Source organism: Ursus maritimus, unplaced genomic scaffold (genome assembly GCF_017311325.1).
Source record: "Ursus maritimus isolate PB19 unplaced genomic scaffold, ASM1731132v1 scaffold_23, whole genome shotgun sequence".
Lineage (NCBI taxonomy): Eukaryota > Metazoa > Chordata > Mammalia > Carnivora > Ursidae > Ursus > Ursus maritimus.
The window spans coordinates 43899815-43921678 of record NW_024424786.1 but is presented as its reverse complement, the minus strand read 5'-3'; the positions used below and the strand labels follow the sequence as shown (position 1 = coordinate 43921678).

The following is a 21864-nucleotide window of genomic DNA, read 5'->3' as shown; positions in this document are numbered from 1 at the left end:
AAGATTATGAAAAACTGGCGTTAATTTTTCTTCAGACGTTTGGCCGATTTCTCCAGCGGAAGAATCTGGGCCTGGAGATTTTTTTGGGGAAACTTTTAAATTATGAATTCGATTTCTTTGATGGTTATAAGGGCATTTGAATTGTTTATTTCATCTCGATTGAGTTTTGGTAGTTGGGGCAGCTTTTGAGGAATTGGTTCTTTTTTCCCCTCTAAGCTGTAGAAATTTGTGAGCATAAAGTTGTTTGTACCATTGCCTTGTTATTTGTCTTAGTTTGGGCACCCATACACATTTCCTTAAACCATACTTAACCTCCAGATAAAGACGACGAGGAGGTCATGATTCCACCTAACACGATAAAATGTATCCTGCGTCCACCTGAAAATGTGCTAACGCCTTCCCCAGAACAGGAAGTAAAGGCCTGGAGGGATGTTTACTCTTCTTTTTTTTTTTTTTAAAGATTTTATTTATTTATTTATTTGACAGAGATAGAGACAGCCAGCGAGAGAGGGAACACAAGCAGGGGGAGTGGGAGAGGAAGAAGCAGGCTCCCAGTGGAGGAGCCCGATGTGGGGCTCGATCCCAGAACACCGGGATCACGCCCTGAGCCGAAGGCAGATGCTTAACGACTGCGCTACCCAGGCACCCCGATGTTTACTCTTCTGATACCGCCTAGCTTAAATACTGTGATGTGACATTCACAGTCCTTAGTTCTCGTGATGTAAAGTCAGTGTATATTACGCTATATGATAAGGGGATAAGAGAGGAAAGAAAACAAAGACACACACACAGATTCATAGGAAGATCGGGAGGAAATACTCATGACACAAACACAGCCCTCATTTCTGTAATGGCAGTAGGTCCTGTGGTCAGGCCGTGTTTGTAAGCGCCTCCTTCCACCCCCCATTCCACAGGCCCTTTGCCTTCAGCAAGCACCCCAGCTGCTTGGTTCTCAACCTGGTGGAGTGACTTAACCCCTTCCTTCCTGGAGGGTCTGGACCATTCCTAGTCCTGCCTGGCTGGGGTCGTTGTGGTTTTCCATCGACCCTAACCCGGGGTGGTCCAACTATGAGACGCCCTACAGGACCCGCTGTGTTCCAGACACTCTTCCTTCCTTAACGCCACTGTGGAGAGTGGTCCCATGTGCCCTTGGCGGTCAGGATCAGTCCCCCCCCACAACGCTGTACCTCCCTTCTCTGCCTGTAAATTCAGGGGCCCAGGGGGCGCAGGGTGGCCGGGCGGCAGACTGAACTTCCAGTCCACTGGAATCACCGTCTTCTGACGGCAGCATCCCTCCCTCTGCAACGGAGACCTCAGGGCAGCAGAGCACAAGGTCGTGGGGGCGGGGAGCGAATGTTCGGCTGGGAGGCACTAGGGGTAATAGTGAGTGGTGCCCCGGCCATTTCCACCCCCCGATTCCTGGGCCCGTGAATCCTGGCTCTGGGAGACATGGCCCCATATGTCGGTCACTGACTCAGAGCACAGACGACCTTCAGGAGCCCGCCGTCCCGGCCCTGCAGGGTACTGCCACCTCGCTGGGGCTGGAACCGAGCCTTCAAAGTCCATTCCACTGTCCTATCAGCCAGCGGCTACAGGATGGTGGGCTCACGGTGAGACCACTGAGTTCCGTGAGCGTGAAGCCACGGCCCCACTTCGTTTGCCGTGGACCGAGCTCTTGTGCAAAGCTGCGGGTGGGACACCAGGATGGCGGGTGGGACACCAGGATGGCGGGTGGGATGTTCTAGGGGTCCATGATGTCTCGGTGGAAGTGCCGCATGAGGGGAAGGCAAATCTGTATCCCGAGTGTCTATTCCAGTAAGAACAGAGCCCAGCCTTCCCACCATGGGGGCTGTCCAGTGCCATTGGCCTGCCATCAGGTGGCTGGGTGGTCGCCCCAGGACGGGTGCCGGGTGAGGGCTCAGTGTGGGTGTCCGCCGCTGGCACACGGGGCACGCAGTGGGGGCCAGAGCCGGGTGCGCCTTGGTGCATGACGTCCCTGCTGCTGAGCCACGCGTGGCCTCCACCGCTGCCGCCGCGGCCACTTTGTGCAGGAGCCCAGGGGTCAGTGGTCAGGGTGGCTGGGGAAAGGGGCTGCCTGGCACCCCCAGAACAGGCCATCCTGCCCTCCTGACAATAGAAGTCCACTGCCGAGCTCCCCCTGTGGTGGGCATCACACGGGGCACAGATATCTCTGTTTTCCCTGTCCACACACCTCTTCTCCAAATTCCCTTGTCATCAATTTCCCGGTCTGGTCCTTCCAAGTCCCCGACCGTCCAGCCGAACCACTGGCCACAGCCCAGGAATCAGCGTGTAATCTCACGTCTGGCTGTTTCTCCTTCCGAGCACAGTGCACAAGCAGGTGCACTGCCCAAAGTCCTGCCCCCCGGGAGGATTTCCCTCCACCACATCCTTCGGGGACATCCTGGGGAGGGGCTGTAGCGTGGCAGCTGTCCACGCTGGGTGGCATCTCCTGAACCCGGGACAGACCCACCTGTAAGCTGGGCCTGAGCCTTCTTTGCCCTGTCAGCTGACCGGAGGGGACCCCACAGGTGTACCTGGATGTACAAATACCTTGTTGAGCCCCTGATTCCAATTCTTTTGTGCGAACACCTAGAAGTGGAATTGCTGGGTCATATGGTCAATCTATTTTTAAGTGTTCGAGAAGCCACCGCTGTGTCTCCACCGTGGTCTCACCGTGTTACGGTCTCACCTGCCGTGCACGGGGGTCCCGTCCTCCACATCCCTGCTGACTCTGATTACCCTCTGTTTTTGGATAGTAGCCGCCCCAGTGGGTGTGAGGTGGTATCTCTCTGTGGTTTTAACTTGACTCATGGTGCTGAGTATCTTCTCACGTGCCATTGGCCATTCGTCTGTCTTCTCTGGGGAGATCTCTGTTCAAGTCCTCTCCCCATTCTGCACTGGGCGGCTTGTCTTTTTCTTGTTGAGTTGAGGAGATTCTTTCTATAGTCTGGATAGGGCTCCCTTATCAGAAATACCATTTGCAAATGTTTTCTCCCATTTTGTGAGTTGACCCTCATGTTGACTGTGTCCTTTGATGCACAAAAGTTTAAAATTTTGATCAAGTCCTTTTACGTATTTTGTCTCAGTGTTGTGCCTTTTTCTGTTGTTTGTTTTGTTGTTTGTTTTAAGAGAAAGCATTTGTTGCTTTCATGGATGCAAACTGATCTTGGGAGGACAATGAGCAGAATCATCTCCTTTCTGTTTCTCCTTGTCCCGAGTTCCTCTGGGTACTTTTTCTTTTGTTTTAGTCTCATTTATGATAAAGTCTTTCCTCAAATATCCAGGGACTGTGGACTTTGCTTGCAGGTTGGTCAGTCTTTTCCAAAGAAAAAGACCCTTTCCTGATGATGGGAAGGCATACATTAGGGCAAAAAATGGCCCCCCACAATGCTCACATTCTCCTTTCCAGCGCTGAGTTAGTTTACGTGGAAGAAGACGTGATAAAGATCCAGCTGTGGAGCTGGGGAGATTGTCCTGGGTGATCTCCGGGGACCTAGTCTAACCCCGAGTCCTTGTCAATAGGGAAGGACTGTCCCCCATGGCTGGCTGGAAGACGGTAGAAGGGGTCCAGCTCTGCAGATGGCTCGATTGTAGCCCAGTGAGGCCTGTGTTGGATGTTCGACTTATGGCAATAAAGATAATGCATTTGTGTTGTTTTAAGCCCTGTAAGTTCGTGGTCATTTACCCCAGAAGCAGCCAGAAAGCTAGCACAGATCCCGCGGGCTGTGGCTTTTCCTTCCCTGGTGCAGCTCCCACAGTCAGCCAGCAGAAGGCAGCAGCCACCGACAAGCAGAACCAGGCTCCCCGGTCTGCAGCTGGAAGCAGGTCAGGACCCGTCACCACCCGGTGGGAGGGGTGTTCAGAGGCTGCTGAGGGGTTGTGACATTCTGAGTCCTGGCTACAGGTGTGTGTGGCAGTCGATTGCACACGTAAGATGTACAGTTTCCTAGATGTCATGCTGCAGTAAAAATGTGGGGGTGGGGGAGAGCCTGGAGGGCGCAGGGGTCAGGCGTGAAGAGAAGGGGGGATGAGAATGGAACACGGCAAATCAATTACTTGGCGGAGCGGAGGAAATCAGCCCTCAGCATCTACAACGTTACCTTTTCCCCAGGGAGGCATCCCTGGCAGGCTCCTGGCGGGAGCGGCAGACACCAGCCCATCTGAGGAAACCAGGTTAAAATGCCTGGGTGGTCCAAGTCAGCATGTCAGGCGTCACCCACTCCTCTGCCAAGAGTTGTGTGAGTGAGCAGTGGGTGGGCTGCCTGCCGCGGACACATCTGTGCTCCAGAAGGCATCAGAGCTTACCTTCCACATTCCCCCTCACCTCCTCCACCAAAACCCCTGCCAGCTTGACTCCGAGGTCCATGCAGCGCAAAGGCAGAAAGCCCCAGCTGTCAGTCTATTTGCCATCCCCATCCATCTGTCCATCCACCCACGCATCCACATATGTATCATTCCATCTATCCATCCACCCTCCTCGCATCCACCCATCCATTCGTCCATCCGTCATCCATCAGTCCATCCATCCATCCATCCATCATCCACCCACCCATCCATCCATTCACTTACCCATCCACCCATATCCATCCATCCATCCATCCATCCATCCATCCATCATCTGTCCATTCACTTACCCATCCATCCACCCATATCCATCCATCCACCCATATCCATCCACCCATATCCATCCATCCATCCATCCATCCACCCATATCCATCCATCCACCCATCCATCCACCCATATTCATCCATCCACCCATCCATCCACCCATATCCATCCACCCATCCACCCATATCCATCCACCCATATCCATCCATCCATCCATCCATCCCTCATCCGTCCATCCATCCATCCACCCACCCATCTATGCATCCATCCCACCCACCCAAAGTGACATGCTGAAAAGTGGGGCTGTGTTTGTTGTCAGATGGCTTGAATTTTCAAATTCATTCTGGGTTTTTCAAATTCATTCAAATCTGGGTTTTTATGTAGATTTACCTGGTTTTTATATATTATATCAACTAAAAAAATTAGCCAGCACTGAACCTATCAAATGGAGATTGTCTTGGGCTGGATGCAGCTCACGGCAGCCCCTACCTGAGGAGGGAAGCAGAATCCCCAAAGCACGAGTGACCCCAGCCCGACCTCAGGCCCCTGCAGGCCACTGCCCATCACTGTCCTCTGTGCATGGGCACCACACCACTCCAGGACCAGTAGCAGACACTGTTCAGTGTTGGGGGTCATGGGGCCTAGGTTCGAGAGACGGCTGTGTTGCCGGTTTGCTGTGTGACTGCTCTGGAGCCCTGACCCTCCCTGGGCCTCATGGTTCCTGTCTGAAATAACAGTGCCAGCTGACCAGCTGATCTCTGGGGGTCCTTCCACGGCCAGATCCCAGGTCTCTGTGACATCATCTTTTGATTTTCCTCCACGCACCTCTACCACCCTCATCCAAGCCCTACTATCGCCCTCTGCATTTCCGCAACACCCCTCTCTGGCTTCCCATCCATCCCACTGCAATTCCCGCCCCCCCCCACCGACAGCTGCCATGACCTCAAAAGGTGGGTCAGATCCCACCACTGGGCTGGTTAAAACCACTCAGATCCCGTTGTGGCATCTACCACCAAGCTCGAAATCCTCACGCAGCCAGGGAACCCTGTGTGAGTTGGTCCTGGCTACCCCTCCCACCCTGCCTCCTGCTGCCTTCCATGCCCCTCCCCTCCAGTCAGCTGTCTGCTGCCTCGGGGCCTTTGCACTGCCCTTCTGCTGCCTGATCTGTCCTGCCTTCCTCCAGGACTCGACATCCTGCCTCCTTGTTGCTCAGGCCCCCAGGGTCCTCCCTGACCAACCCTGTTCTATTTTATCAGCATCTCTTTCTTCCTCTGAAACTATCCGGTTCCGGGGTCCATTTTCTGGTTAGGCACCTCACACCCTCTGCAAGAAGTCTTTGCCTGAGGGAAGGGACCAGTCCACTTTGTCCACTGCTGTGTGCTGGGACATAGCATGAATGAATGTCTACAAGGTCTGGGTGCCAGTCTTGGCTTAGGTGCTAAGGAGCCCTGTGACCTTGGGCAAGTCACCTCCCTACTCTGAGGCCGCTCCTCTGTCACGTGGGCCCTCACGGCTTGTGGGAGGACCCATGGGGAGGGGAGGTCCCTGTGATGCTGACCCCGGGTGCTGCCTTCATGTCTGGACAAAGGAAGCACTTCCAAAACTTTGGAAGGATGTTCTTGACAGCGGGCAGCCGGGACGTTGGGAGCTTGAGCTTTGCAGATTTTCTTGGAGGACGCAGGAACGGAAGCACTAGGGGGCGCCGAAGCTCTCCAAGGTGGAACCACGCGGAGAGGTTTCTAAGGACTGTCCCCAGCTAGCAGGGCTGCGTGGCTTTGCTGGCGTTGGCTGTGAAAAATACCTTTCTTTCATGAAATGGTGGTGATTAGAGGTGGTAGTCTGGAAAAGGTCCCCACGTGCCCAAACGAACACACTGGTGACCCTAGGTGGGTCCCCAGGAGGGTTGGGGACATTTCAGGTCCACGGAATCCTCAGTGCTACCGTATTGGGTTGGTGGGACCAGGGGTGGGAATTTCAGGGTCGTGGAAGAGGATGCTGGGAAGGTGTGAGCACGGCTCCCATCCCAACATAAATGCAGGTACGGGCACGCGCGCACACGCACACGTGCCCATGCAAACACATGGATACACAGAGTGCACGTCCGTGTGCACACAGCCCGTGCGTACACACATGTACACACGTGCACACACAAGCACACGCATACACACACTCACAGAGAGATGACGTCCCAGGAGCACCCAGAACAATGCACGCGTCTGGCACTGGGGGGTGTGGACGCCCAGGGTCCCTCCCGAATCTGCAGCTCAGCCAGGGGGCCCTGGGGACAGCCTCTCGAGCTTCCTGGGGTGCAGGTCACACGGACAGCGTTCGAGTGAAGACAGTGGTTGTGTATCCAAATTTATTTAGTTGCATGAAGGTCCAGCCACGGTCCTCTGTGAATCTGTGTACATTCACTTTTTAAAAAAAAATGGTTTCCATAAAAGGATTTTGGGTCATCACCTAATTTTTAATACAATATTTATATACAAAAACCCCATTTCCAACTACTTACTGTACAAGAGAAACTAGGAGCGCCCCCACGACTGCAGCAAACACATACGGACGGCGGTCGGGGTTGGCGGCCGAAGGGGCTGACCTCACGCCGACCACACGTGCACGGCAAACGCATGTGCTGTGTCCCCGCCCTTCGATGAAACATTTCTTTTTAGGTTTCTCTTGGTGCTTGAGAAATTTCAGAGAATTGGTTAGCGTATGGCTGCAAATTTAGATCACGCCTGCCGTCTGTGAGACTCGTTTGTACAGGCTTTAAAATGGTAACTGTCCCACAGTCACATTCCTGTAAGTAAAAATATAGAGAAGTGTTACCAAAATAGAAGCCTTTATTAATAAAAATCTTTGGTAGTAACAGTGTTTCAAATTCCTCGCAACGATATTGGTTAACTAATAAAATAAACTCCTTCCACCTTGGAGCGACAGAGAAAAACCCTCAAATCCACCCTAGAATTGATTTTTTAAAAAATCCAATAAATATTCTAAAGCTGTGAATGTTCTCCTGATGCCTTAAGACTTCTTGGAACCTGAAGCCATCGTTAGAAATGCCTCTGGGGTCCTCTCTGCTCATTTTCTGCCCACCTGGTTTTCTTCTTCTTTTTTTTTCCTGTCCCACCAAGTAGATGAACAGTTCTGAGGTCGGCTCATGGCGCAGGGGCAGGTGTGCAGCTGACAGTAGGGACCCCGACAGCGTGGGCCACCTGCCGCCTTGAGGGATACCTGCTGCCCCGAGGTTCTCCAAGAGTAAATTCTAAGCTCACAGGCCCTCTGAGTGGACAGGGCCAGGGCACCTCTCCTTCTGGCTGGAGGGTCTCGGTTTCTGAACTTACAGAAAACAGAAGATGAAAAGCCGGCTGACTTTTCCGACCTGGTGGCAGGAGAGCCTTCTGGAACGGGTGTCAACCTCGTTCTTCCATTCTCCCTCCCAGACTGCACGACGTTTATCCAATGCTTTGCAACACCATCTCAAATCTCTCTAAAGGCATCGGGCAGATTCGAAAAGACACTTCCTGGAGGCCTCTGCTCACCTTCCACTGCAAAGGAGACCCGTGGTTCCCAAGAACTGTTTCTGCAAAGCGCCCGCATGCCCGCGTGTTCTCACCCTATGCCCAGCGACCATTTTGATTAACCTTGAATACTAAAGATAAAAAAATTCCCTGCGTATGGTTTTGTGCAAAAACAAGGAGGAAAAAAACAGAAAAAAGACAGAAGAATGTTGTCCCATCAGAAGGTGGTCTTCCAGGTTTGCGGCGAACACAGGAGCCACCGGGCCTGGCTGGGGGAGGGCGCCCGTCGGCTGGGGGGCCAGGGGCAGCTACAGGGCGCCCCCGGGGTACTCGGGGCTGTCCAGGCAGGCTTTGGGGCCATGGTTGTTGCACGGCTCATCCTTCTTCCGGTCCTTCTCCATCCACGTGTCCAGCAGCTGCTGCTTGCCCTGCTCTTCCCTCATGAACAGCTCCACCATCAACACCTTCTCCTTGTGCACCTGCTGGCTGATGTCCTTGGGGATGTCCGGGATGACCCAGTCCACGAAGTCGCTCATGAACATGACCAGGTTCTGGAAGGAGAGTCAGTGTGTGGGGGTGGGGAGGAGGATGGCAGGAGATGCTCCCCACCTCCCCTGCACCCGCCTCCGCCCCCACCCCGTCACTCCCAGCCTGCAACCTGAGACACATACTTGGGGCTCCCTTGGCCTCGGTTTCCCCCAAGGTATAAATGAGGCAGGAAACCAGCCAGCAGGCCATCCAGAAACGGCTGCTGACTTCTACAAAGACTCTGAGCTCAGTAAATAGCAAGTTTCTGAATAATTCTGAATCCCAGGCCTGGGAAGCTTAAGAGATGACTGGATTGGTCAGCATCACCAAATAGAACAAGTGTCAGGCTTTAAGGAAAATCGTTAAAATGGAAATAGCACAAAACCCAGAGGGAACTTAGTCTCTGAGAATGCCACAGGCCCTTCTGCAATTTGCGAGGCCTCCCGGGGCCACCCTGAAAGTCTGCTCCCCCTCGGAGACACTCGGGTGCAGAGGAAACAAATGATCTGCTTTTACAGAACTGAAATCGGTTTTTAAAACCTCTGTCCAGCTATCCCTTGTTAGCACATCTGGCTGTTAGCCACCTTGTGGATGGTGCTGGTGCCCCCCGACCCTTTCCTGGCTGGTGCTCCCAGCCCCCAGCTGTGGCCAGTGCTGGCTGCTGATGCTCACAGCTGCCTCCTTTCCAGGAAACCCCCTCCCATCTGCCTCTTCTTGGTCTGAATAGACCACAGCCAGTGCCCAGCCGACACGGGCAGACAAAAGGTGCTCTCTCGCCTCCAGTGGGGCCTGTGTGTGCTGGGATTCGTGCTCTGGATCTCCCTGCAGGATCAGGTGAGGCTGTCTCCAGCCGAGACTCCCCCTCTGTTGCTCTCCCTCCTCTCTCCTGGGCAGCTTCCTTCAATAACCCACTTGCACAGAATCCTTGTCTCAGGCTCTGCTTCTGGTAAACTCAGCCCCAGATGCCTGTTCCCACTGCAGAGTGTTATGGAAAGCTGAAGGTGAGGCAGCAGGGCCTCAGGGGGTGGAAGTCTGCCTGCAGCCACACTCTCTGTAAACGGCAGAGCTGGGGCTTGAATCCAGTCCCTGGGATTCCAGATGTGAGGAGTACACAAGTGAACCGTGGCTGGGCCCACGTGGCTGAGGATGCCCCCCCCAGCTCTGGGACTGTAGTTGCTGCGGGCACCAGGCTGGTCCCCAGTCTCCAGTCTTGTCCACTGGGAATCCCTTTGACCTGAGTTCTTAGCCCGTCCCCTCCCCAGAGACCAGACGAAGCTGGGTGCCCTGGCTCCTGGCCAGGGGCTAGAGTCGGCCGGAACCCCCCTGCCCTCCTCCTGCCTGTGCTGGTCCTGTCCTCCGGGTGTCTTCTCTACACAGAGGTGGTGAGAAGCCGAGCTGGGTCTCCCTTCCTCCCCGTCTCCTTCAATAAAGACCACTCGTATCAAACTAACCCTGTCTTCTCCGAAAAGGTCCAAATCCCACCACCAGTGCTGGCCCAGGCCCTCCCTCTGCCTCCCTAGGACGTGTCCTTGTACAGGGACCCAGGGCTGCCAGGCCTCCAGGTCTCCCAATGCTCCCGACGTGGGCCAGCTCCGGCCTTCTGACCCCGTCCTGGGCTCAGAACACTTGCTCAGTGCCCGCTTCTCAAACCTTCCAGAAACGAGGGCCTGCCACACCTGGAAGACGATGACGAAAGCCAGCCGGGCTGCCAGCACGGCCCAGAAGTCCTTGGAGATGTCGTACTTGTGCTCTGACCACGGGGGCTCCCGGTAATCTTTGTACCTGCAGAGACAGACAGGAATCAACGGGGGATCTTCAAGCAGAACCGGGGCTCCTGGCTGGCGCCCTGCGGCTCTGAGCTGGCAGCAGGAAAGCCTCCACTGGCCTTCGTCCTCTCTTCCGGCTGCAGCTTCTTGGCTGTTCTCTCCTTGTCCGTACACAACCCTGTCTGCCCCTCTCCCTGACGTAATGGTGTAGACGCCGCCCACTGACTTCCTGCCCAGCAGACCCCCCCCCCCCCCCCCCCCCGCCCTGCCGGGGCCTTCCCACCGACCCTTGCTCTATGGAACGTGATCGTTCTTGCTTGCCCGTCCACCGCCCTGCTGGCCCGCACTGTCCCCCCTCAGAGAACCCCGCGGGCCCCGTCCTCTGCTGCTCAGAAGCCCTGAGATGCCCAGTGTGGGAGCGTGGTGAGGATGATAACCGGGGTGCTGTCTCCCCCCAGGCCCTCCAGCTGCACCCCGAATTCAGAGGCTACTGTTGGCTTTAATGGGGCTGATCTTGTGCTGCACATGGGAAAAGCTTCCCCAAGGCCGTCAGAATAAACTTGAGGTGGGGGCAGTTTCTGGGTTCAGGGAGGTAGGTCACCCCTGCTGGTCGTTGAGGTCTAGTGGCGGGGAGGCCGGAAGAGGAGGCACCTGGCTTTGGGGGCACAGCCCTGGCCTGGCCCTGGAACCAGTGACCACCTTGCTGTGTGTTCTCGTGCAGTGGCTTGGCCTCTCTGGGCCTCAGTCTGGCAAACTCTCCGTCACATGAGAAGCATTTAGCGAGCAGCTGCTATGTTCCAGCTCCCATTTCAGGGGCGGACATTCAGGAATACACAACAGACAGGGCCTCTCACCCACAGAGCCTTACTCCTGGAGGAAACTGGACGGGGGCTTCCGAGGAGCCGCTGGGTGCTAAGCTGCCAGACCCAGAGATCGGCTCGGTCTCTCTGGGAACGATCCTATCTGGACGCCAGCTGCAGACTGACACAGGACTTGTACAACCGCTCTCTGATGGGAACAGGCAGCCCCTGTTCTCCCAGCGTCAGAGGCCACGCACACTCACTCCTCCCTTTTCTTTCTGTGCTCAAGGCCAGCTGCACTGAGATGCTAGGAAATATGTGGGGGTCGCCTGGCAAACTCCTAAGCATCCCTCAAAGCCCACTTAGCCCTGCCCAGAGGCCACTTCCCATCATCTGCACTGACCTCAATCAGAGACGATCTTACGTTTTCCTTGCCTAGCTCTGGCACCCAGCCTGCCTGCGCCCCCGGGGAGGCTGATAATGCCCTCTCTGGGGTGGCTCTGGGGATGAGATGAGACCGTGCCTGCCTCATTGCAGACTTAAATGGCAGCCGGCAGCGACCTGAAGCTCTGAGTGCTGCCCTGCGTCTCCCACACCCACCGCCCCAGGCTGGCCTGGGTGCTGTGCCTGCTGCCACCAATTCCTGCGAGAGGCAGCTTGCGTGGGTGCGGCTGGCGAGGGCCTGGAGCTCCCAGGCCTGCACTGCAGGATCTTGGCCCACGGACGGGGAGGGCCTGGCTGGAGCCCAAATCCCGGGGAGCGGAGTGGTCTGATCCACGGTCTTCTGACTCCGTGGGGGTAAATCTACAAGACTCTTATAAATGGGTCTGGGCTCTGTCAGCCTGGCCTCTCCCCCATGTGGCCAGGACCTGGGCTGATGCGTGGGACGGAGCTGCTCCCTTAGCCAACGTCTGGGACCCAACGTCCTGTGCTTGGAAACCGAGGCTAGCGCCGTGAATAGCCACATGGACATCTCAGAAGGAATTTCTGACCACATATCTTCCTGCCTCCTTTGCTTGTAATTCCTCTTCCTCTAAACTGGGCCTTCAGCGAAGTAGGTCAAGCTTGTGCGCTTAGCGTGGAGTGTCGAGACAATGCAGGGAAAGTGTCGGTGCCACGGGAGGAGAGGGGGTCCGGGGCGGGCGGCCACCTGTCTGCGCCAGCCTGGAGCGTGCGTGTGCTGAAGGACGGGAAGGGTGTCTGGAGCCCCCTTCCCTGCACTTCCGGAGCCTCAGGCTGTCCCCTCTCCAAGGTGACCACGCCAAAGCTGGGAGGGGATCATTCCCGGCCTCTCTGATTTTCGGGCCCCTTTACACGCGTGTGGAAGCGTGTGGGCGGGATTTGGAAAGCTGGAGCCGGGATGGGCACTGCAGGCCTTGCGGTGTCACGCGCCCTGTCTCGTTGGCAGACCCGGCTCTAACTCGTTCCTTTCCACTGCCGTACCTGGGCCCAGGGCAGGCGCCATCCCCGCCCTGACGCAGAAGAGAACACCGTGTGCCTGCGCCAGAGTCGCTCAGGGCCAGCGGGGACACCCGCTGTCTGCGGTGCTGTCAGGAGCGCCCGAGCCAGGGACGCCTGCTTTCCTTTGCCCCATGGCTCCGGGCGGGGTGGGGTGGGGTGCGTTTTCCCATTTCTTGAGCCTGTCTTATCGCTGCAAGTTACTTCATGTTGTTCAGTACCCTGGACCCTAGCAGCTGCCCCCACTCCCCTTTCCTCAGTCAAGGTGACAGAGACATGCCAGCCAGCCTCATGGACCTATGTGTCAAAGAGGGGTCAGCGGCCTCCCCGTGCAGGAGGGACCGAGCTTTACCGCACGGGCTCTGTGACGTGTATTTTAGCCCCTGAGGTCTTTTGTGGCCTGGATCTCAGCTGGGTTGGAGTAGCTCATACTGATTCCCACCTCCGTGCTTTTGCCCACATTGTCCTGTCCCCTGGAGTGACCCCACTGTGTCCACCCTTCATCCGGGCTTCTAACTACGATCCCCCCTTTATACTGATCTGCACCGAGGTTCCTGGATAGCAGGGACTGTGCCAGTCCTGGATCCCCAGACCCTAACCCAGGGTGGCACAGGTAGAAAATAGCTCAGGGAATGGCCAGGTCTCAGCTCTGCCTCCCATGCCTGGCCCTGCCTCCATCTTTCCTGGGGTGCTCCTTGCACACCCCAAGCGTCTGGCCAGCAGGTGGGGCCCCACAGGTCTGGCCATCTCAGTTGGCCTGCCCAGCATCCAGTACCCCTCCCCCAAGTCAGAGCACCCTGTTTTCCTGAGGACCTCTTCATTCTCTGACTGTGACCCCACCCCTGGCACACGCCCCAGCTCTAGCCTCTACCCCCCGGCAACAGCACTTCATTTAGGGATGGACACGTGGTCCACGACAGGCCAGTGAGATTTCACTCCGACTTTTGCTGACTATTGAGAAAGACATCTGCCACCAGGATGGCTGGGCAGACAAGGTGTCTTCACTGCCTCCAGAACCCAATGCCACCATGGAGGAATGCAAAGCTGGGAGGCAGTGCCAGAAGGGGCCTGACGGCAAACTGTAGCCCCTGGATCCAGCCATATCTGAAGCTATCCTTGCCCTCTTAAAGAAAGGAACTAGTAAGTCACTTCCCGCCGCAAGCTCGAACTCCGTGACCTGCCTCTGAAAGAATCCTTGCTTGAACAGGGGTCTCCCAGAAACCCACATGTGTCTTTCAGAAAGAGACGCTGAGAGCCATACCTGCAGATCTGCACCTCGTAGCCCAGGTCCAGGGGGTCACTGGGGGCCGTGCCGTTCTGGAAGTCGCTGACGTTGAAGGAGGACAGGGTGTGGTTGACGAAGCCGTGCATGGTCCCGTTCTCGCTGTACATGTACAGGTAAACCAGGCGAGGGATGAAGTCGGATGTGAAGGAGATGACGAACGCCTGCGCCGGGGACAGGGCGGTGAGTGCAGACTCCCGGCCGGGTGCGGGAGGGGAACTCGCCCCAAGAGAGCCCTGGGGCCTGGCCACGTGACACTCTGCCCACAGCTGGCAAGGTGACCAGAATGTTGGGAGGACCTGGGTGTAGGGAACGGGACAGCCCTGAGCAGGAAGGCCTGGGGACAAATGCTGCCTCTCACTGGCTGTGTGGCCTCGGCCAAGCCACCTAACCTCTCTGTGCTCTGCATGCTTCACCTTCCTGGTGTACTTGAAAGGGAACGTGGGAGTAGAAAGAGCTTTGTCAACGGTGATGTTCTGACTCAGCTCATCCCATTCCAGAGCCGTCTCTGGGGACAGCTGGTGTGGTGCCAATACCAGAGCAGGGACTGAAAGCCTGGCAGCCTGGGGTAAGGTCAAGCCCTGCTGCTTTCTGGCTGTGCGGTGTTGGGTAAGTCGCCGGGCCTCTCTGTGCCTTGACTGTCTCACCTGTATGACGGGCAATGACAGTCCCTTCCCTGAAGGCTGTGTGTGCACGAGTGGGTGGATGCATGCAAAGAGCGTAGAAGGGCCTGGAACATTCTAGAGGCTCGAGAAATGCTAGCTGCCATGACTACTATTGTTGGTTGTTCCCGTGAGAAGTGTCGCTGGTTTCCAGTTGCTCACAGCACCCCTGTGCTCCAGACGGTTGCATCGCATTCCCAGCACTGCCCCCCCAATCAAAACGTGCCCTCCCCCCTTGGAGGCCTGCACCCTCTCGCCCGCCCAGGTCAGGATGAGGAGCTGCTGCTGCCCCGTATGCACGCTCTGCCTGTCATGGCCCTTTAACAGGGGTTTCCGAGCCTGGACTGGGCAGTGGGGCCGCCTCCAGCAGGGGAGGAGTGTCCCAGGGCTCCAAGAATCTCTTCTCCGGGGCTGAGCTTCACCTCCTGTGCTGTGGGGGCCCAGTGCCCAGACCCAGCATCGCGGGCGTGCAGGCCCCAGGCTGTGTCTGCTCCAGGGAGTGGCCGCCTGTGTGCAAAAGGTCAGCTTCTGGGGCTCGGGCTCAGCCTGCCTGCAGGTGGAGGGGTGAGGGTCACGGGGTGGTGGCACTGCGGACCTCCGAGGCTGTCTAATGGTCGTTCACATGGCTGGGGTTCAGCCCTGGCTTTGAAGCATGGGCTAGGGACCGCTAGACCGCTAAGCCCAGGGTGATCCAGGCCCTGGAAGAGTCATGTGGACCTGGGTGGGCAGAGGGCTGGTTCTCATGACACAGGGGCCACCGCCCTCCTAACCTCAGGGGGAGGAGAGGACATGGGGGTGGCACCATGTGGCAGGAGGGTGTGGATGAGATGCTGGGGAGCAGGGTTGCCTGGCAAGAGGCTGGTGGGGGCAGCAAAGTCCTCAGCAAGCTATGTGTGTGTAGTAGGTGATGGGCTTCTCGCCCTCGTCTCCGTGTTTCTGCACTTCCTGAAACTTTAAAGAATAGGCGTGCATTTCATATAAAGGGACAAAGCTAACTTTTTAAAAATGAGAGAATGATTGCTAGGGAGGAATTTCTGTCTCTTTCCGCCTCTGTCTCTGCCCCCTCTGTCTCTCTCACTCTCTCTCTCTTATATTCTCAGAACTCTGGGGAGGGAATGGAGTTAGGGGCCAGGGTGAGTGTGGTGGAGAATTTTGCTCAAGGTTATAGAAAAAGGTCGAGGAGAATTCGTCGTTCTCACCCACAGCTCATCCCAACCTCTCAATAGACCAAGGGACATGTCTGAAGAGGAGAAGCTTCCAGAAGCCTGGGCTGCATAGAAGCTGGAGACAGGGGGGGGGGGGGGGGGGGGGGGAGAGAAGCACAGTTTCAGGTCGGCTCAGCAGCAGGCTGTCAGGAACCCCGGCCAGCAGGCGAGCAGGACCGGCTTGGTCCCTTCCTCGGTGGGCAGGTCTGTGGGAATGAGCAGATGTTCTGGAGCTCGGGGGGGATCCTGGCTGATGACAGAGCCTCGGCGGTCCCGGCTCAGCAGCTGTTTGGAGGCAAACTGGAGCTTCTAAAAGGGGTGCTTCAAATCAGCTGCTCCCTGAGTGGTTCTGCACCCGTGAACCTGCTCGGACTGCTAACTGGCCTAGATGAAGCCTTTCCTTCCAGACGGACAAAGATTCAATTTGGATGTGGTTCCTGCCCAAAAGCGTCCACGTAAGAGTAGGTGCAGACCAAACCCATGAGGTTTCCATGTCTTGGCCCTGACATGTCGCTCTGATGCTAGAAGAATTTAGGGACAGGCCTCTAACTGTATGTTGGGGTCAAAGAGCAATGCCAGGGCCCCGGGCTGGGGACGCTGGGGTCACGACCCGAGCAGAACGACCTGACGGCAGTGAGGTGCAGAGCACTTCCTGTCTGGGTGCCCCCGTTTCTGCCACCCTGAGGTCCAGCATTGCACCTAATTATGGGCGAGCAGAAGGCCATATACGGCGGTCCTCCAGCCTGTGTGCAGAAGGTCAGCTTCTGGGGCTCGGGCTCAGCCTGCCTGCAGGTGGAGGGGTGAGGGTCAGCGGCCAAACAGGCGGTCCTCCCCTGGCCTCCCCAGCAGGACTGGGCCAGCAGCCAAACAGGCGGTCCTCCCAGCGGCCAAACAGGCGGTCCTCCCCTGGCCTCCCCAGCAGGACGAGGCCAGCAGGGCCCGGCGAGGGAGCGCCTTATCTGAGGGCCCAGAGCAGGCCAGGCCTGTCAGGGCCCCTGCCTGACCCTCTCCTCCAGCCCAGCTGGGCCCTATCAGGCCAGGCACGCATCACGGGCACTGTGGGCCTCAGAGCCCTGTCCCGGGTGGTCTCTCCCCGCCCTGGACCCCGCTGAGACGGGCATAACCAGCACTGCCGAGAGAGGGTGGGAGGGGAGCGGCCTGGTATGCGTGTTGTTATGGAAGAGTGTGGCAGGCTGGGGAGACCGCCGCTCGGCCAGGGGGAGCTACCAGTGGGCATTTCTGCCCTAGCAGTGAGCGCTGGGAGGCCCCCTGGACCCGTATCTGCAAAGACAGCGAGAGCACAGGCCCACGAGACCTGAGAGTGGAGGCCGCAGGCTCAGACGCAGCCCTTGAGGTCCTGTGCGAGGCGCACCGGTCGCTCGCTCCGCAGCCCTGGCGGGTGACCGCTCCACACAGCAAGCGTTTGGTGGGCACTGCGGACCCGTCTCTGCCAGGCTGTGCGGGAAGCAACGGCGGCCTGCCTCCTATGAGCAGCCCTGCCACCCAAGGGAGCCAGGCCCTGATCCGCGATGAGACGGCATGGGTTCTGTTCCGGCTTCCCCACGGAAGCAGTGGTTCTCAACCTTCTTCCCTGCTGGAACGCGCGGTGCACACTCTGGTACCAGGTCCACCCCACCCTGTCTGGCTCCCCTCAAGAGCACCGACGGGGATGCAAGAGAGCGGGCGATGGCAGGGGTGACGCTTCCTTACAAGGTCAGCATTTCTGCGCTTCCTGCCCGGCTGCTTGGGGCTGGGGGCGTCTCTGCAGACTCTGGGCTCCCGGGGAGGCTGTGCACTGCACATCCTTGCTTCCCTCCCGGGCCTCGCATGCTGTCTGGCACCTGGGGCTCGGCACTGCTCGCTTGACATTTGCTGAGTGACTGCAAAAGCATTGAAAGCTCCTTCCAACCAGGCTGCTGGCATCAGAGCACGATGGCAGCCCTTGGGCCACATCCCGGCGCATGGGTGTTTTGTAGGGCTCTCGTGCTACTTGAAAATGCTGACTGGTGTTTACAGATTGGGATGATGTGTTTTTAAAAGTCTGGACTTGCCGTTTCTGAAAGAGCCTTGCTCCCAAATGGGGCTGGTGTGGCTCCACCGCCCCTTCCAGGCCATGCCGTGCACTGTGGGTCTGTTCTCTGCATTGTTCACTCACTCACAGGGCCCGCCGGGCGCTGCAGGGTCTGGGTTTGCGACCTCCAAGATCGGATGCTGGGGGCTGGCTGACCCCGGCGCAGGTGAAGTGTCTGGGGCAGGGGGCTCCTGGGGGAGGCGGCGTCACCTGAGCGCAGCACGAGGAAGGGAACGGGTCTTGCACCCGCCCAGCTGACAGGCCAACGGGTGGAGGGAGGGGAGCGGGGGAAGTGGGAGGGACCAGGCTGGCCTGTGCGATGGGCTGGAGAGCTTCCCGGAGCCCAGGACCGAGCATACCGTACAGGCCCCGGGGCGTCTCTGTGTCCAGGCCCCAGATCCCCGGGGGACCCCACACCAGAATCATGGGTTTTTGTTCAAAAATGCCACACCAGGCGCCAGCCCCGGCCCTCGGGCTCAGCCTCCCTGGGAGTCTTCCGCCTCCCTCTGTGCTACCGGGAGGCAGGCTGCAGAGGACGCCACGCTCCAATGACCTCCAGATGCAAGAGGAAACTTTCCAGGCTCCTTGTAGGAGAACCTCAAAGGGGAGGGAAGGCGCTGTCTTCCTCTTTAAGGTGTCCCTGCTGTCCCCGGAGACAACAAACCCCCTTTCCGAGAACGACACAGCCAGGTGTTTCGTCTGGCCTGACCACACGCGGTACGCAGGAGCCCGACGCGTGCAGAGGCTGCTCACTGGGAAGGCTCAGAAGCGTATGTGTGAGAGCAGGAAGCAGGCAAACCAGCTGTCAGAGGTCAGGGCTGGGAAGCTGGAGCCGGGTTCCCACTGGCAGGGAGCTGGGTCCCCGCAGTGACTCACCACGCCTCCCCTCCCAGCCAGAGCCTCCCCCAGCCACCCCTGGTGCCCTGGGTGCAGCCTGTGGGGGCCACGGGGCCGGCGTCCCCTCGGGGCCCACACGGATCACAGGAGGAATACAAAGGCTTGTTCAAGGAAAGTTTACCGGGAAAGAAGGGCAGATTATGCCTCCAACCAACCAGACAGGAACCAGGAAGTGAGCAGCTGACCCGTAAGAACAGGGAACGAAGGGGAGCCACGGGCAGGAGAAGGCAGACGTGAGTCCCAGCCTCACCGGTAGTGGGAAGGACCACGCCCGCGACAGGCACAGAGGCTGGGAGGTGGCCGGGGAGCTCCCTTTGACCCTGGTGGGTTTGCGGGTTTGAGGACGAGGCCGCAGGGGAAGTGGGGCTCTGCCAAAGCAAAGACACACCCACTGTGCACCTGCCTGGGGCCTCCGGGCGCCTGAGAATCAGGCCTTTGTCAGGGGAAAGTGACGAGGAGGCCACACTCTGTCTTTACTGCCACCAGGCACAGGGCTCCAGAATCGCCAGGGCTGTCCAGGGAGCGCCTGGCCAGCTCTCCTGTCCACCCCTTTCTTTGCGGGCCTCTGGTGTGCAACGTAAGCTTTTCCAGGCAAACCCTCTGCTCACGGAGGTGCTACAGGGATGGGTGGTCCGGAGGGTGGAGGGCTGGGGCCCTGGGGTCTCCGGTTCCAGCTCAGCCTTGGTAACCCCTGGCCTTTGTCTCCCCATTGGGAAAACAGGACGGAGGATTTGCCCAAGCCCCCTCTAGAGGTTCCCTGGAGGACCCGCAGCCGAAAGCCCCAGGAAGTGATCCAGGCCACATGCAGCCCTCTGGGGTTCACCCTCAGAGCAGGGCATGAGGAGCTCACGGGAACCCTGGGGGCAATGTCTTCATCCGGGGAGGGGACTTGTGAATGCAGCCTGGGGCCCAAATGCAGCTCACTGAGCCCTGAGTGAGAACGATGTCTTCACGGCCCACAGAGACCGCGGTGCCTAGGACGGTCCTGCAAGGGAACCCAAAGCTGAGCTCGAACCCGGAGCAGCAGCAACCCCAGGGCTGTGGCGTGCGGGGTGCGGGGTTCGCCCCACAGCCAGGGCTGAGGCAGAATCAGGCGCCTGGGAGCCAGAGCAGACTTCAGAGGGCCAGTTAGTTCAGGGACTTTTAAAACCTCTTAAAATCACAAGCAAAATCTGCCAGCAAGTCCAGCTGGGAGGGCGTCTGCGGACTCTCTGCTGATTGGGTCATCCAGAGGGTGACAGACAGAAGGGCACAGACGCACCTCTGTACTCGAGCCCCGGCTCTGGCTGGCGCCCCTTGCTACAGAACGCCAAGGTTTCCCGGCCGTCCCAAAGCTGGGCCCTGAAGGAGTCCCCGTGGATGCCACAGTGCAAACGTCGCTGCGGTGAACCACACAGAATCACCCACACGTGTGACACGCGGCCACACGTGAGCGTGCGAACGGCACTTCGTGCCATTCAACCTGGGAGAGCGCGTGTCTAGGAGGCGGTGCTGGTGAGCGGCGGGCACGGCCACACCACCAGTGCCACCAGGCGCCAGGGCAGGCATGGACCGAGGAGCCCCACGAACACGGGGGGGTTGGGATGGCCGAGGAGCATTTCTGACGAGGACGAGCCAGTGCCAAGGGCTGGAGAAGCCCCCGCCTTCCAGCTGATGACGTCTGCCCTGCTGACGTCCTATCACCCTGGCATCCTGTCCTCATCTCGGAAAAATGACAGATAACACTCCTAACACGTCCATCTTGTGTCTGCCACCAGCGAACGCGGATGTGCCGTTTCAACAAAAACTGTGTCAAATAGGACTCCCAATCAATGTATTTTTGTAATTTTCCCATCTAATTTCAAGATAAAATATAAACTTTCTTGCGTTCACCTTGAAAACTGGTCCGGGCTGCGTGAAGGTGACTCACTGTGAGACGATCAGCGTTGCTGACAACTCTGGCTACCAGGTTAGCCGTCGTGCTCCCCGTCAGCGCACCATCCCTCCCCCCCTGCCTCTCCTGCACGATGATGGGCAGGAAGCCCTCGCTGACGGGGGTTAGAACCTTCTCGGCCCTGACTCTCCAGGCAAGACACACAGAGCTCTTCCTGCTTGTGGACACTGAATACACTGCACGGAAAGGCGCCCGCTCAGCCCCTAACACGAGCTTCCCACCCGTCAGCTCTGTCTGGGTGCTGGGGCCACACAGACAGGAGGGTGGGGTGTTCGCACCTCGGGGACCTCCTAGTATGGCCAGATGTCGAGATATTCAGACACCCAACATGTTCTGGAATGTTCTCTCAGGAGTGGAGAGGTTGGGGTGGGGGTGCGAAGGAGCCTTGAGGTCTCCCGCCCCCCACGCTGAGCCCCCGAGTCTGCATCCAGGAGCCTGTGGGGACCCCATACCCAACCCTGGTCTGCCGGCTCTGGATCGAGCTTCTGGGGAGCAGAACCCCTCCTCCAAACCCAGCACACGCACAGAACCAGCTTCCGAGAGTCACTCACCGATGTCCTTGGCTCTGACAGCCACCGGCCTGCGGAGCTCAGTGATGAACTTTTTGGCGTCCAGGCGGATCTCGATGATGTTATTAAGCAGCGCGAACAGTGGGGCCAGGGGGAAGGATGCGACGAACAAGGTGACGAAACCAAACTGGATGACTGCAAGGAGAGTGGGACGGTCAGCATGCCGCTGCACCCCACGGCGGGCCCCCATGGCAGGTGCCACAGCTGAACACACGGGGCTGGCGGGGTCTGGCTGGCTCCCTGCCTCTGACGTGCCCCCTGCACCTGCATAAGAGGGGCCCTGGGGACGCTCCCACCACGACCCCAGGTGACCCCGGGCCAGGAGGGGGTCTCCAAATTTTGCTCTGGACCCCAGCATGGACTCCTAAATGACAAGCATGTAGTCACTAATCACACATCCAGTCTTGGACCATCATCAGTGATGGGGAAAAGGCCCCCGTGAGCACGAAGGCCCAGACTCGTTCACCCCATAGAGGGCTGGCAAGGGCCCCGGGCAGGGCCCCGGTGCCCAGTAGCTGGGGGTCCCTGGGACCTGAGGGGCCTGC

General features: G+C 58.0%; 1 protein-coding gene across 1 annotated transcript in view; it reads right to left on the bottom strand.

Annotated features, from left to right (window-relative positions):
• Nucleotides 1-6975: 6975 nt before the first annotated feature.
• The window catches only part of ANO1 (anoctamin 1), an 83100-nt gene continuing 68211 nt past the window's right edge, over nt 6976-21864 (bottom strand). The window contains exons 22-31 of the mRNA XM_040638789.1: nt 21302-21454; nt 20727-20926; nt 20079-20196; nt 18009-18130; nt 17077-17130; nt 16031-16158; nt 15844-15925; nt 13962-14500; nt 10353-10458; nt 6976-8699 (exon numbers count right to left, since the gene is read on the bottom strand). Coding sequence (XP_040494723.1) covers nt 8457-8699; nt 10353-10458; nt 13962-14500; nt 15844-15925; nt 16031-16158; nt 17077-17130; nt 18009-18130; nt 20079-20196; nt 20727-20926; nt 21302-21454 — 1745 coding nt within the window. The 3' untranslated portion in view covers nt 6976-8456. The remainder of the gene's footprint in view (nt 8700-10352; nt 10459-13961; nt 14501-15843; nt 15926-16030; nt 16159-17076; nt 17131-18008; nt 18131-20078; nt 20197-20726; nt 20927-21301; nt 21455-21864) is intronic.